At 53.9% G+C, this 15,898-nt stretch overlaps 1 protein-coding gene across 3 annotated transcripts; it reads right to left on the bottom strand.

Moving 5' to 3' along the window:
• Positions 1-1,488: 1,488 nt before the first annotated feature.
• On the bottom strand, positions 1,489-6,719 carry ARSA (arylsulfatase A). Of its 3 annotated transcripts, none has more exons than XM_063074860.1 (9): positions 6,150-6,719; positions 5,710-5,950; positions 5,396-5,614; positions 5,152-5,321; positions 4,768-4,892; positions 4,548-4,675; positions 4,184-4,286; positions 3,837-4,070; positions 1,489-2,957 (listed from the first exon to the last, which is right to left on the bottom strand). In XM_063074860.1, exons 1-9 carry the CDS (start codon positions 6,365-6,367, stop codon positions 2,935-2,937), a joined length of 1,461 nt encoding a protein of 486 aa, XP_062930930.1. In that variant the 5' UTR covers positions 6,368-6,719; the 3' UTR covers positions 1,489-2,934. The 3 variants fall into 3 exon arrangements, with proteins under 3 accessions (XP_062930930.1, XP_062930931.1, XP_062930929.1); XM_063074861.1 differs by having other exon boundaries at positions 1,489-2,939; XM_063074859.1 differs by having other exon boundaries at positions 1,489-4,070.
• Positions 6,720-15,898: the final 9,179 nt, after the last annotated feature.

Genomic DNA, 15,898 nt, shown 5'->3' with positions numbered 1-15,898 from the left:
CTACGGACAGGTGACTCCCCTGCGTGGTGGGGTCCCCACTACTCCGAGATCTGTTTCCTGGTGAGGGGCTGGAGTCCTCAAGATAGGGGCAGGCTCTGGACACCCAACAGCGCACACAGCTGCTCATTACATATTGTTACAGTATCTGCAAAATCACTGAGGAAGTTTCCACTCTTGCTGTGGAAGCCTGGAGCTGGCCGCCCCCAAACTGCCCCATCCCCCGAGGGGCTAGGAGTGTTAGCTTGGATGACCCTCGGGGGCTCTCTCCCTTGGGTCCCTTTCTCCTAAGGCTGCCTGAGAGGAGAGACCCAGCTCTCCTTCCTCCCAGGGGTGTGCAGGGCTGCCGAGGGGGTGCAGTTTGTGCGGGGACGTCACCGAGCCCAGCGGGGCTGTGCCCTGGGCCTGCACGGCTGTGTCCACCCTGAGGGAGTCTTTTTCTTCACCCAGAGGAGCAAGGAGGCTGGAGAGGGCGTGAATAAATGCAACCCCCTACATTACTGCTGCCCCTGCATGAGGCCCAGGGCCGCAAGGGTGACATGTCGGGCATCGAAAGGCAGCGTCCAGGGTGCAAGGAGGGTGAGGTTAGGGCTGAGCTCAAGGCCCAGGGTTAACATGTGTTTTCTGCACGAGCACAGAGGACGACGTGGGGTGGACACCCAGCTGATGGCACTGCTGCCTGGGGCAGAACGGAGCACACATGGTTCAGGTCGCTCTAATGAGCACACGTTAATCTGTAATTAAAAATATTCAAAGAGGCGAATTTGAGCAGTGTTCTGGGGAAACATTGTCTGTTGCTCCCCCTTCTGGTCACTTGGGGTAGGTGCGTGCTGAGCAAGGCGGGGCGATGGAGACGGATGTCGCCCTGTAGGTGCGCCCCCTCCCGCGGGTCACTGGGTCACTTGGGCTGTGGATCTCTCCTGTTCCTTCCTCACTCACCCGAGGGGAAACCACGGCAGCAGCTTGTTTGTTTGTTCTCTCCATTCCAAGACACACTCAGCCCTCCTGGAGGACACCGGCCTCCCGCAGAAGCTGCCCTGTGGGAATGGAGAGCCGCCAGCCCAGCGAGTGGATTATCTCAGGCCCACAGGGAAAGGTGCTGATTTTAAAGTCAACGGTAGCAGAGAAGAAAGGGACACTGCAGACAGCACGGGGCCACCGCAGAGTACGTGTGCACGCATGTGAGTGAACAGACGTATTGTGTGTGAGCACACTTGTGCATGGACGAGTGTGCGTGCCTGCATGAGGCAGGTGCATTGGGCTAAAACACCTAAAGTTATGAGAAATAAACATTTCTGTACACAAATAAGTCAGAGCCAAACTAAAAGAGCAGTGGGAGGGCAGAGGACGGGCTGCTCTCCCCAGCCGTGGGTCCGGGGGTGGGTGACACCCCCTCCTCAGCTCTCAGGCAACAGGGGGTGGCCCTGACCGGCTCAACTATCCCGCTCCTGACTATGCTCTTGCACGACCAAGCACTCTCCCTTTGCAGCATTTATCAAGGTTAGATTTTTATTTTATTGAACTATAAAGTACACAATGACATCATAAAGTACACAGGTCTTAACCATGTAGCTCGATTGCTTCATACCTGTGTACACACCACATTGCCACGCCCCCAGTCAAGGCGAGAACGTCTACAATAGCCCCAGGTTCCCAGTGTCCCTTCCAGGCAACGTCCACCCCCCTCCGCACGAGAGGTGGTGACTTCTATCACACTGACATCCACACGTCTGACACCCTGGTGTGAGCTTATCTCTGTGCTTGGCTCTGACAACTCCATGCCCAGCACTGTGTGGTGCTGGTGGGTGGACACGGGCAGTCGATACTGCGATGCACAGCACCCAAGTGAGGAGCAGGGCGACGGGGCAGAGGAAGGGGCCTGTGTGTGGTGCTGGCCTCAGTGTGGACTTAGCTCTTGCCGGAGGGTTTGGTCTTTGGGTGTGACACGTTGATTGTGCCTCTGCCTCAGTTCCTCTGTCCTCTCCCTGAACCAAGACACCATATGGGGCCAGCAGCTCACTCACACCACAAACGCAGCCTGCAGCCCCCACTGTGCCAGAGTAAGCAGCTGCTGGGGACCCCGAGGAAACCACTGTCCTTTGGGGGTGGCGCCGAGACACAGCAGGATTTGGCATATGATTAGAAGTGATGGGAGAGTTGCATAAGAAGGGGCCTCTGCACGTGGTGCCTGACACCACAGACGCGCACGTGCGCACGCGCGCGCGCACACACACTCACACACACACACACACACGTGCTCACCACATGCTTTGTCCACACAGTCCAGCAAGGCTGCTTCCGGCTGCAAGTAACAGACAGGACCCTGGCAGCGGCTTAAACAGGCAGGTATATTTTCTCACACTGGAGCTCTGCAGGTGGGCAGTTGGAGACACTGGTTTGGCAGCAGCATGATGTCTAGGCAGGGCCAGTGACTCTGCCACTAGGTGGTCCTCACCTCCCAGGGGACTGCCCCAACCTTTCACCACAAGGACTCTTCTTGGTCACAGGCCCCTCCTGGACCAATCTTTGGATTGTGACTGACTCAGACTGGTCACTACCCTCCTGACGTCAAAGGGCTTTGCCCACCACTGAGGAAAGAGGGGGTCCATTAGTGAGGAAGTGGGTGGCTGTTTGGCAGGCAACGAACAGCGTCTGCTGTGCATAGGAGTCTGCACACCCAGATGGCGTTCTTTTCCTTCAGCCAACACCGAGGCAGTGCCTGCTGTGGGACAGCCATCTGGGTGGGCAGGGGGTCTGACGCCAGTTGCCATGGATGCAGACACAGGCAGGTGGTCAGGACATCCCTGTGCAGAGGCGGCCAGCAATGCAGGTGGAACGTTGCAGGTGGAAGGACAGTCAGGCCATGGCTGCGGGCCGACGAGGTGCGAGTGGGGCAGGCCTCAAGGGCAAAGTGGGCCACCATAAGGAGTCTGCATCTCATTCTGAGAATGACAGGAAGCCTGTGGAGTTTTGAGCAGGATGGAACCTAACTCGATGGACTTTTTAGGAGATCACTTTGTCCAGGTCAAAGGTAAAACTGGGAGACAGGAAGTGTGTGTGCAGGTGAAATGCAGAGCCTTGGGCGGGTGGACCAGGGTCCAGTGGGGCTGTGTCAGGAGCTGCCGATATGCCATCCTGAGAGCTGGCAGGGCCCCAGGGCCCCTTATCTGCACCGGGAATGGACACCTCATCACCTGCCTTCACACAGGTTTCTGATAAGAACCAAGGTGGTCTAGTTCTTGTGCCTCTAAGAATGCTTTTTCCTGGGAAAAATCTGTCTCTCCCAGGCGCTCTGCATCCTCTGGAGTTTTCTGTCCCCAAGCTCTCCCACGCTCCCAACCAGCTCCCAGCACCTAAAAGCACTTAGGACTGCTCTGCTGAGTGATGTGCCACATTCTTGTGGCTGGTGTGTGCGTGTGCACGACATACACAGATCTCCAAGGTGGTGGGAAAGCCTCTGGAGTCAGGACACCTGGGGTGCAATCTCAGCCCAATCTCTTTCCTGCTGGGTGACCTTGGACAAGTCCCTGAACCTCTCCATGCCTCAGTTTCCTCATTTGTAACACAGGGGAACAGCATTGACCTCAGAGAGTTACCACAAGGATTAGATGAATTATCACACCTGCAAATCTCAGCTGGTGTTATTACGTTATCACTTACAACCACCTCCACACACCTGACCCCCACCACAGCAATGAACCACTGCATGCCTGGGATGGGCAGGGGTCCCCCATGTGGACCGGGCTGGTGCCCTTAGGACTGGGTGTCTGGGCAGTGGCAGCACACTGGGTGGGGGCTGCAGCCTGGCTGGCAGCAGATCTGCAGGGCGGGGTCCTTACCCCGCGCCATCTGGCTGGGGCCGAAGGTCACAGTCGCATCAAACTGGGCCTTGAGCAGCTGGAGATGCTTCATTGCCTGCAGCACCTCAGGGGTGACCTCAGCCACATTCTCCAGAAGGTTGTAGTTCTCACCAGGGTCCTCAGACAGGTCATACAGCAGGGGGGGCTCATGTGGGGTCAGAAGGCTAGAGGCGTGGCAGGCAGGGTCTGCAGTGGTCTCGCTGTGGGCAGAGCCTGGGGAGGGGTCAATTCTGTGCACAGGGCCAGAGCGAGAGGAGAGGCCGGGACTTTGGGGCTGCTGGGAGGGGGCAGCTGGGAGGGAGAAAGGGTCCAGAGGAGGAGGTTACCCTGGGTGAAGAAATGGGCCTTGTACTTTCCGCTGCGCACAGCAAAGACCCCATGGATCTGGTTCGGGAAAGCCGGGTAGAAGAAGACAGACTGCCGAGGGCTCTAGGAGCAAAATGGTGGGTCACAGGGTGGGCGGGGTCCTCAAGTGACTGCACATATCCAGAGGTGCCAGCCTTTGTGTTAGGCCCTCGATGTGTACCCACTTCCCTACCCAGGAATCTGAGAGGTGGCACCACTTGGTAGTTATGCAACAAAGGAGACACAGAGGCACAGAGACTCTCAGACCCTGCCCACACTCACACCCGGGGAGGGCAGACATCTGGCGAGGCCGAGGGGCTGGGATCTAGGGGTCACTGGCCCTACCTTGCCTGTGCCCAAGAGCAGGGGGCTGATGTCGAAGCCATCCAAGGTGACGTTGGGCAGCGGGGACCCGGTCAAGGCTGCCAGGGTAGGCAGCAGGTCCAGGGAGCTGGCCAGCTCATGGGTCACGCCTGTGGGCAGAGGGCTGCTTGGTCACTCAGTTCACCGTCAAGGTTGGGGAGGTGGGGCCAGGGGTCCATAAGGAGAGGGCCTGAGGACTGACCGGGAGCAATGTGGCCTGGCCAGAAGGCCAAGGCAGGCTCTCGGACACCCCCCTCGAAGGTCGTTCCCTTTCCGCATCGCAGGAGACCAGAGCAGCCGCCAAGGGACATGCGCATCGTCTCAGGTCTGGGACACACACGGAGATCCCCAGGGAGGAGGAACTCAGGGCCTTTGACCCTGTCCCCTCCCTGGCCTACACGACCAGCACCTCTGTGCACCTGCGGCCCCAGCCTCCCGACTGCACCTGCAGGTCACCATAACATGGCCAGCATCTCCAGAGGCCCCTTTATCCCACTATGTCTTTGGCCAGCAGCTGAGATGGAAGGACCCCAGGGCCCTGGCCTGTGAAAGGGCAACGAGTGTCCCGCCGTTCCTGCTGACATACCCATTGTCTGCAGTGAAGATGACCAGTGTCTCTCCAAGCAGCCCCAGGTTCCCCACAGCTGTCATCAGGGCCCCTACAGCTGCATCCAGCTCCATCAGGGAGTCCCCAAATGGCCCGCGGCTAGAGCGCCCTGTGAAGCTCTGCCCACTGAACTGGGGGTAGTGGGTGTGCTAAGGGTAGAGACTGGAGTTAGCACTGGGCAGGGGTCATGGGCTGCCAGGAGGGCGGGGCCAGGGTCACTCACGTGGGAGGCGTAGTACAGGAAGAATGGGCGGCCCTGGCGCTGGGCGTCGGTCATGAGGTCGCAGGCAAAAGCCACATAGCGGGCCTCTAGTCCAGGCAGCCAGGGGGGCTGTACCTCCACAGACAGGTTGGCCAGCAGTGGGATGGGAACCAGGCCCTGGTCACAGCTGCCTTTGCAGGGGGTGGCTGGTGGGAAGCAGGTCAGGTTCTGGCAGGGGCCCTGGGAAGACAGCTCCAGTGAAGGGTCCAGGCTGTGGGGTGGGGACTTGAGGGAGGGGGATAGGGAGGCTGGCTGAGAGTCCTGCTGGTTCGTACCTGGTCATGGGAGTATGGGATACCTAGGAACCGATGGAAGCCGTGGTGCGGGGGCAGGAAGGCCCCCTCTGGCCCCACTCCAAGGTGCCACTTGCCAGCCATCCCTGTGAGGTAGCCTTGGGCAGCCAGGAGCTCAGCCAGGGTCACCTCGTCCAGGGGCAGGCCCCCCCGGGAGCTGGGCTCCAGGACTCCAGGGTACATGCCCATCCGAACAGGGAGTCGGCCGGTCAGGAGGGCGGCCCTGCAGAACAAGTCACAGGGTCTGTGAAACAGACCGACGGACATAGAGGGGAAAGGGGAGAGAGAGAAGGAAGACAGAAACGTGGACTTCCCCACAAAGAGAGACGGAGAGACAGACCCTCTTCCTCCCCATCACAATCCGGGGTGCATATGGGAGGAAGTGATGGGCCGGGAGGGGTAGGAAGGGCCCCCTTGCTCACCGCGAGGGCGTGCACAGCGACACGGGCACGTAGAAGTCAGTGAAGCGCAGCCCCCCTGCAGCCAGGCGGTCCAGGTTGGGGGTGGTGGAGCTGGGGTGCCCGTAGGAGCCCAAGTCCCCATAACCCAGGTCGTCAGCAAAGATCAGCACAATGTTGGGTGGCTTGGCGGTGGCCACGCCAGCAGCGAGGGCCAGGAGCAGAGCCCGCAGGGCCCCCATGGCTGCAGAGGGCCCCTTGGGAGGGGAGACAAACGGGCTCGACAGGCTCTTCCGTGAGACCCCAGACTCAAGTATCCCCCGACTCCAACGACCCGCTTCCTGGAGCTCCAGCGGACCCAGGAGGACGCAGGAGCCCGGGGCCTGGACTGCAGCTCCAGGAGACCCCCCCCAGGGCCAGGACACTTTCCGATTCTGCGACCGCGATCTGACCCTCTGCGACCGGAGGGTCGGGGCAGAAGTCACACGACAGCGGCCCGCGGCGTCCGGCGCTCAGCGGTGCCCTCCGCGGGCGCTTCCGCCTCGGCCCGGCCCCGCCCTGCCCCTGCCCCTGCCCCTGCCCCGAGGTCCCGAGGCCGGCCCGGGGGCGGGGCCTGAAGGGGGAGGGGCGTGCGCTGCGCGCGCGCTCTCGGGTCTTCTCTGGTACCCGAGGCCTTTGCGCCGGGCGGGGAGAGGCTGAGGCGGGGCCGGGGCCGGGGCCGGGCCAAGGCCGTGGGGCGGGGCCTGAAGGGGGCCGAGGGGGAGCCGGGGCCTGCGGGGCCTGGGGAGGGGCCTGAAGGGGGCGGGGCGCGGCGCGCGCGCTCTCGGGTCTTCTCAGGTACCCGAGGCCGTTGAACCCGGCGGACGCAAGGCTGAGGCGGGGCCGGGGCCCGGGCCGGGGCGGGGTCAAGGCCTGGGAGGGGCGGGGGCGGGGCGCCTGCGCTGCTCCCGCGCGGTCGGCTCCGGCCGAGGGAGCTCCAGGCAGCGCGCTCGGGGGTCGGGGGGCGCTCCCCGGACTCTCCTCCCCGGGGTTCACACTCTGTGCTTGTCCCGGGTCCTCTTGGGCCGGAGCTCCCCGGAGGAGGATGGTTCGTGCGCCCCGAACCTCCGGTGCCGGTGGATCTGTGGAGCCCTATAAAAGTCCAGACCGTCGAGAGCGTTGTGGGCGCCCCGTGAACGAGCAAATGGGAAGGGAACCGGCCCGCGGTCGGGCTTTTTCTGAAGCACGAGACGGCAGGTGCTCTCAGGCCGTGTGCGCTCCTGCGGGCCTTGAGGCGGCGCAGCGGGGCGGGTGTGGGCTCGGGTCTGCCCGGGCTTGCACTGGCGGGAAGAACCCACCAGCAGACAATGGGATCGGGTCCTGGCTCTTCCACTGCACAGCCCTGGACTAAACCCTTCGGTCTCCAGTTTGCCCGTCAAGTGGGAAAGACGAGCGCACCTAGTGGGAGGTGTGCCCCGGAGGGTGGGTGGGGGGTGCGGCCGAGCACATACGGGTCGGTGCAATGAGTGCCCCTCCTCAAGACAACCCCACCTCCAGCAGCCCCTGGCCCGGGCAGCTCCCCTAGGAAGGTCTCCCCCAGGGAGGCTCCCCCTAGGGTGGGTTCCCTGGGCAGCTCCTTGGCCTTGGATTTGCACACAGCTCAGCGCGCCCTTCTGGACATCTGACCTCAGGAAATGCAGCATCTGGGCCCCCCTGTGGGGAGGGCTTCCCCTGGTCACTGACCCTGGAACCAGTGAGAAAGTGCATAGGGCCCTGGAAGGGCCTCTCGGGGTCGCAGCAGGAGGCCCAGCTCTGGCTGCAGAGCTGGCATTTTCCTGATGAAACGTGAAAGCTCCAAGACCAGGGGCAGTTTGGGGAGCCAAGTTTGAAGGGCAGGGGCTCCCAGGGATGGGGTGGGGAAGGGGCGGGACCTGAGGCTGCTGCCAGCCTCGTGGGAGCTGGAGGGGCCAGTCTCCTGAGAGCGATGCCCTTGATGTCACATTGCAGCGTGGGCCTGGGGGTGTGTGGCTGGGGGCTGCCGCTGCCGGCGCTTTGATCTGGAGGCAGGACAGAAAGCTGCTCTGTGGCCCAGAAATCTTTGGATCTGTAATTGGAGCTATCACAGCTGGTCGGCGCTGTGAATTGGGAGTTTAAAAGGAACCAACCGAAAGCACTTTCTTCTCTCTCAACAGCAAGCTGGGAACTACCCCAGGACCTGCCCATTATTCTGGGGAAGAGCCTGCGTGGGGTTGTCATGTTATGCAAATGGTGGCATTTTCCCCGGGTGCCGAGCGCTCAGGTGTGTGCACCCGTGACGCCTGCTGTGGCCCAGCTCTAACCTCCAGGCCTGGAGGAGGGGTGTGTGTGCTGCCGGCTATGTTTGTTCAAAGCCGAGCTCCGCAGGTTGTCCTGGTCTTTTGGAGATGTGAGTTCTTTTTCTGCATTGACAGAGCCCCAATTGGAGGCAGCCCGCTGGGTTCAGGAAGTTACTCTGGACGCCTGGGGCATTGCTAATTTGGGACTAACGCCCACAGGTAGGAGAGGTCTTGCCATGGTGTGTGTGGGTCTTGTCTTTATCTTGGACAAGGGGTGGGAGAAGCCTCATTTGGGGAGGGTGGGGTGGACAAGCTGCCCCAGTGAGAACACTTGGCCCCAGGTGAATGAATTCTGCAGCAGTTCATGGGACCCGCTGATGTGGGGACTCAGGACACCCGAGGTCCCTACGCAGGCCTCCACCTCCCCCACCCCTGTGGACCTGCTCCATCCTCTTTGCTCTCACTAACTGCTGTTTGGGCCCCCCACCTCCGTCCCACCCAGGCTGCGTTTCCTCCCCCTCAGCCACCCTGGGGTTGGTCCCAATTCCAGAAGGGCTCTGCTGGTCCCAGCTGGGTGGGTGCATGCCCCAACCCAGAGGATGGCAGGTACTGACTAGGAGGTTCTCAAGGCACTCACTGGAGTGGAGGGTGGTAGTATGGCCCCCAGAAAGGGGGCTGTGGTTCTGAGCAGATGGGAGAGGCCCTACCCGGGAGCACTGTGGCTATCATGGCTTAACAAAGATTCTTTCTCTGCTTGATCTTTCTTCCAGGCCTATCTGTGCACTTCCCTGTACAATCCAGTTTTAGTAAGAACTCCTCACCCTTGATACCTGGTCAGGTCCCTCATTCTGTGTCACCCTGGCCTGTCTTCAGCTAGAATCCTGTTAGGTCAGTTTAGCAAGAATCCCCCTCACCCCTGATGTCTTCTTTTGGTAGTTTTCCATCCACTGACCCCCACCCTGCTCCTTGGCTATAAATTCCCACTTACTCGTGCTATATTTGGAGTTGAGCCCAATTTCCTTCTCCCACTGCAGAATTCCATTCCAGTGGTCCCTCTACCAATTGCCATGGTCCAGAGTAAAGTCTGCCTTACTATGCTTAAACAAGCATTGTTGAATAATTTTTATTTAACACCCTGTCCCTTGGCCCTCTGTCCCCACTGACTGCGGACCAGCAGGCGCCTTCGAGCTTGCTATTCCCTTTCCTGGAATTCTTTTTTTTTAAATTAATTAATTTTTAATTGATACACAATTGTACATATTTATGTGGTACAGTGTGCTATTTTGATACATGCATACATTGTGTAATAATCAAATTGGTCCTCATCAGCATGGCTAGTCCCTCAACTCCTTCAGGTCCACTGGAATGTCATTTTCTCAGTGAGGCCTTCCCTGGCCCCCCAAGATATCTCTTCCACCCCTCCGCCTAGGTGTGACTGGCTGCTCCTCAGCTCCCAGGTGGGCTGAGTTGGGCAAGTTACCATGGACCCTCTCCGGGCCTTGATCTTCACCTGTAGATGGAGGATCACAGTCGTGCCCACCTCACTGTGTTGGTGGGAGGCATAAATGAATTATCATGGGCAGGCTTAGCTAGGGCTGGCGTGTGGCAAACTGTGTCATTATTACTGTTATTGTCATTACGTGGGTGTCGATGCTGGGTGGGGCACTTTAGCTGAAGCCTGAGGCCTGACAGGGATTATCTGGGTGACAACAAGGGAAGAGGTGAGGAGATTGCTCAGAGCCTGCTGAAGACAGCTTCTCAGCCATTCTGCTACAATCTCACAAGCAAGGGGAGGGTCCTGAGAGATTGCTTCAGAGATTCACCCAGGGAAGTAACACAAATCACACAAATCACAAATCGCTGTCAGACTAGACACAGAAATAACCTCTGGCCACCTGTGATATATATATTCACCTGGGCGGGTGGCTTGTTCCCAAGAGCAGGTCTCACTGTCATGATAGTTATGAAATCATACAACATTGCAAAAGCATTTTATCATGTTGCTTTGCCTGCCACAGATTTGTCACCCCTTTTCCCCTGGGTGACAGAGCCACCAAAGATTACTCAAAGCCCATCTCTTCTGAGCAGTGAGAAGCCCGAAAAGGGGTTAATCTCCTGGAACCCTCAAGAGTGAGGCATTCCTTCCATTTGGGAAATTAACCCCAAATTGGGGTTCTCTTCCTGCATTTATTCTCCAGACCGGGAAGTTATAGGAAGAGACGTAGGTGGGGTTTTTGCTAAGTACAGTTTAACAAGTTTAACAATAGAAGCTGGTAACATTCAGTAAGGTGACATTCTATAATGCAATTAAGTCTATCCACTAACAAAAGCTTGACTTTCACAAACATTCTCTTCTTATAGCAATTTCCCAGTATCTTTACTTATCAATCAGTAACCTGTCTGTCTTTGAGCCAGCAACCTTGCTGTGTTACAATTCCTTATCTTACAACATAGACTATAGCCTGGGGAAAATTTCCTGTCCTTTGCAAGGTCAATATTTGAAACTGCAAGGCTTTGGAACTCCAGGCCCTGTGAGGTACACTTGTTTCATGCATACTTCACATTATCAGAAATGCTAATTTCTTCCAGAAGGAAGTTCTGCCTCGACCAGGTTCTTTCAAGGACCAGACAGAGCTCAGAAGGAGCATCTCTTCAAGTGGATCTAGGTCCCACAGTGGCTGCAGAGAGTGGACTGAGACCCGATGCCTGTGACAGCAGTACCTGCCAGCACAGAGCCCAGGGCAGGTCTGGCCCTGTGGGCTGGGGGTGGGGGTGTAGCTGCCAGTGCACAGGTGCAAGGGCTTTGGGGTGAATCCATGACCAGGTGGTTGTTCCGTCTTTCCAGGCAGGGCAGGGGCAACTTAAAGGAAACCCAGGAAGAGAAGGTTTAGACACCAGAATATTTCTACCATTTTGCAAATCTCATTCAGCAAATTCCCAAGGAATGGGTATTGGAGGAAGATGGTCCTAAATCAGGTGGAACTAATGCACCAGCCACAGGTTCTGGATTGGGTGGGGGTGGGGGGTGGGGGGGTGGAATGCCTGGGAGGGGCTTTTTGTGATCTGGTGATTAAAGCCAGGGCTCATGAAGCCCCTGGGAATGAAGGTGACATACTGGAAACTCTTTGATTCAATGGAGAAAAAGGAATCCAAGGACTAAGGGAGGAGTGTCGTGCTTCACCTGTCTATCTATCCCCAACTGTCCCACGAGAGGCCCAGGGGACGTCTGTCACCAAGATATCAGGGGTGTGCTGCAGAGCAAGAAGGGAGCGTAACTCCCTTGAGACACTCTGGGGACACTGGCCAGCAGGTGAGGTCACCATGATGGGCAAGCAGGGTGTGTGGCCTCAGAGACCTTTGGCTCACTGGCCATGGAGTCACCCTCTAGGACAAAAGCAAAGGGCAGCATGTGGGTGGGGATGGGAGTGGAAAAACCCTGAGTCTCAGGAATACAGCTTGGACTTGGTCACAATGGAGGGGCGTTGAAGTTCCTCTTGCAATTCCTGGACGTGAGTCATTCCCAGACCTGGAGCCCTCTGCTGGAGGGACAGACCTGGCGGAAAAACCCGAGGCTGTACTGTCTTCCCCTGGCTACTCCTGAAAGGAGGATGACCGTGCACTGGGCAAGGGACACCCTGGCTCTCAGGGATTGCTGGGCACGGCTCTGAGCAGTTGCCACGTTCCAGACACTCTGATGTCCCCATAGTCCACTGGTCAAGGGGACTTTGGGGGTCAAGTGAGAAATACATTTTGGGTCACAGTCCATCTCACAAGAGATGCAGTGGGTATGTGAATCTATCTTGTGTTATTTCCCCAGTTCTCAAGCACATCATTTGAATAGATACTTTATGCAGGTGCATATGCAATCTGCAGACTCAGGTAAGGGCTGAAGGTAGAAAGCCCAGTGGAGATCAAGGAGCTCCCCTCCTGCACTGACTGAAGAAACGCCAGCTACTCTGACAAACAAAACTCCGAATCTTGGTGGATTAATACAGTGGATTTTTATTTCTTGTTCACAGAAAGTTCAGTTTGCAGCATGGGTGGGGATGGGGGGCTCTCTGTTCCATATAGTCACTTGGGACCTAGGCTAAAGGAACCCCTGCCATTTTTGACAGAGGGCTTCAGGGGCCCACCCCCAGCCAGCAGGAGGGTGAAGAGCGAGCGTGCAGAATTGAGCAGGATGTTGTTAGGTCAGGCCTAGGAGAGGTGCACATCATTTCCACCCAGATCCATTTCAGAACACAGAGACATGACACTACCTAGATGCAAAAGGGGCTGGGAAATACGGACCTTGGCTGAGAGATGTGGTCTATCTGGAGCCGGCAGTTGGGGTATCCGCTTTCTGACTCCTCATTCTGCTGACTGTGGCAGAGTAACTCCGACCCAACCAGTGTTGTTTTGGGGGGTGTGTATTTCTAGAAGTTCAGACGAGATACTTTTCTTTCAATCCTTCCAATGATTCTGTAGGCACCAGTTCCCTGTATTAAGTCCCTTTCTACTCAAGCTATCCATACATGGGTCTGTAATCTATACCCAAACTCTGGTTGTTACAGTCGGCAAGACATCGAGAAACTGAGAGGCTATGGTGTAAGGGTTCACTTGGAAGGACATGGGTCATGTCAGAACTTGAAGTAAGCAGGCAACCTGTGATCCAGACTCCAAGATCCTTAGTGAGTGAGAGGACATGGTTCATCAAATGGGACTCATTTGATAACTGCTATGTCCTTAGTGTCTCCTACTGTGGGGTGTATATGTGTGTGCATGTGTAATAAATGTTTTAAAATGCAGAGTGTCTTTCTGTTCATTTATGCATTCATTTACTATCTGTCCAGCAAGCAATCATTAAGCACGTACATTTGCTGAGTACTGTGGCTGAATAAAAAAAGCAGAGTTCCAACAATAGAATCTAAAACCCATCTATTGCAAAACACCTGGAAATGCTGATTAAAATATAATAAGCATTCTTATATATGCATAGCTGAACTTGAAAGAAAACAAGGGATATTCCGAGACACAAAATGAAGAAGAAACTGAAACCAAGAGGGTAAATGTGTATGAAATCTGGGGCATTCTCAATACCAGGAACTTAAAGCCTTGGCTGTTAAGCCTGCATAGGAGGCAAGACACAGGAACCTGGGTCCAAGCAATATCAGAAGTTGTAAGTGAGATTGCCACATAAAATCAGGACTTTTGAAGACCCATGTCAGTGAAAGGCTAGAAAGTTTACAAAGAAAATCTGCTTTCCAGGAAAGAGAAACGAAAGATTTTGTAACGACCTTACCACCAGATGGAAATCAAATCTCCCCTGGTTATTTATAGGTATAGATTTACCTTCAGATGGGTGTGGAGTCTACATGTAAACTACCTGAGTGGTTTGGAACTGAGTTGAAGTGATTCTATGTTGCCAGCACCGGGGCACCTGGCAGGAGGAAATGCAGATCACCTCTGGTGGAGTGTACTCTCAACCTGACTCCTCCAGGTTCCCACAGATTAAGATTAGCCAAACATGAGAACACAATCTAAAACCACAAAGCATGTAAGAACGCTTGCAATATTCACAGAGATACAAGATGCAATTGAAAACATGAACAAGGAATGAGAAACTATCAGAAAGGATAAGAAAAAAAGAAAAAAATCTTACAGATTTGAAAAGGAACAAAATATAACTTTAGAAATGAAAAAATAATTGAAATTTCTTTTTCTGTCCTGAAAATATGTTTTCATCAATCTCATTCTTAAGTAAATAAGGACTATAATTCTGAGTTAATGACTATTTAAACTCATTTCCTTGATGTCCAGTGTTGCTGTCAGTCCAATTATTTCTTTGGGAGATGTTTGTCTTTTTGACTTTTTTTTAAATTGGAAAATGAAAATTGTATGCTTTTATTGTGTACAACATTGTTTTGAAATATGTATACATCATGGAATGGCTAAATTGAGCTAATCAACATATGCACTACTTCACATACCATTTTTTTTGTGGTGAGAACACAAACTTTCAACAATTTTCAAGTATATAATACATTGTTATTAACTATACTCATCTTGTTATACAGTAGGTCTCTTGAACTTATTCCTCTTGTCTAACTGAAAGTTTGTGTCCTCTGACCAACATCTTCCCAGCCCCTGGTAACCACCATTCTACTCTCTGCTTCTATTAGATCAACTTTTTTAGATTGCACGTAGAAGTGAGATCATGCAGAAGTGAGATCATGCAGTATTTGTCTTTCTGTGCCTGGCTTATTTCACTTAGCATAATGTCCTCCAGGTTCATCCACATCGTTGCAAATGATAGGATTTCCTTCCTTCTTAAAGGCTTATTTCATTGTGTATATATACCACATTTCTTTATCCATTCATCCATGGAGAAACACTTAGGTTGATTCTATAGCTTGGCTATTGTGAATAACGAATAATTAAAATTGTAATGGGCAGGTTAAATAGCAGATTAGACCCAGCTAAAGGATTATTGAAGTAGAAGGTGAGTCTGAAGAAATGGTCAGAGTACAGAATAGACAGACTAGGAGATGAGAACATTGTACAGAATTTAGAATAAGAAGACATATTTTTTAGATGTTTAATCTTTTTTTTAATTTCACATTTTAAAATTTCATTAAGTATCTTCACAGTGTTGTGGAACTATCATCACTATCCATTTCCAGAACTTTTTCATTATTTTAAACAGAAACTCTGTACCCATTAAACAACCACCACCTGTTCTTCCCTCTTCCATCTCCTGTTGAGCTCTATTTTGCTTTCTGTCTCTATGAATTTGCCTAATCTAGATCCCTCCTATAAGTGGGATTATGTAATATTTGTCCCCTAGTGCCTGGCTTATTTCACTTTACACAATGTTTTCAAGGTTTATCCATGAGGGCTAGCATTTTTAGTAGGAGATAGGAGATATATGACGAAAAGAAAATAGCAGAGAATTTCCAGATTTCATGAAAGACATAAATCCTCAGATTTCAGAATCACAACAAATCCCAAACAGAGTAAATAGAACTGAAATGACATGTAGGCCTAGGCACATCAGGTTGAAACTGAATAATATTAAAGACAGTATTGTCTTAAAAGTAGCCAGAAAGAACAAATTAGCCATAGAAAGAATGACAGATTAACAGCATTTGTTCTGATGGCAACAACAGAACCCTGACTGACAAGAGAATAGTAAATTTAAACTGTGGAGTGTAAATAAATGTTAATCTACAGTTGTACACTCAGTGTGGCAGATTGCTAGTTGCCTAGTCTACTATCCATCAGCAGAGGCCTGGTTTTGTAGGCGCAGCACATGCCCAGCTGAGAAAGGACTGAACGTCCTGGCCTTGTTTGCAGCCAGACCCAGTTCTGGCCAATGAGATACAATCAAAGTCATTGGGTGTGGTTTAGGGTGGTCAGACATATGCTAATGATGAAAAACTCTCTGCAGACTAGGACTAGAAGGTAACTTTCTAAATCTGATAATGGGAGTCTACAAAA

The sequence above is a fragment of the Cynocephalus volans genome, chromosome 12, assembly GCF_027409185.1.
Source record: "Cynocephalus volans isolate mCynVol1 chromosome 12, mCynVol1.pri, whole genome shotgun sequence".
Lineage (NCBI taxonomy): Eukaryota > Metazoa > Chordata > Mammalia > Dermoptera > Cynocephalidae > Cynocephalus > Cynocephalus volans.
This window is presented reverse-complemented; position numbering and strand designations above follow the sequence as displayed.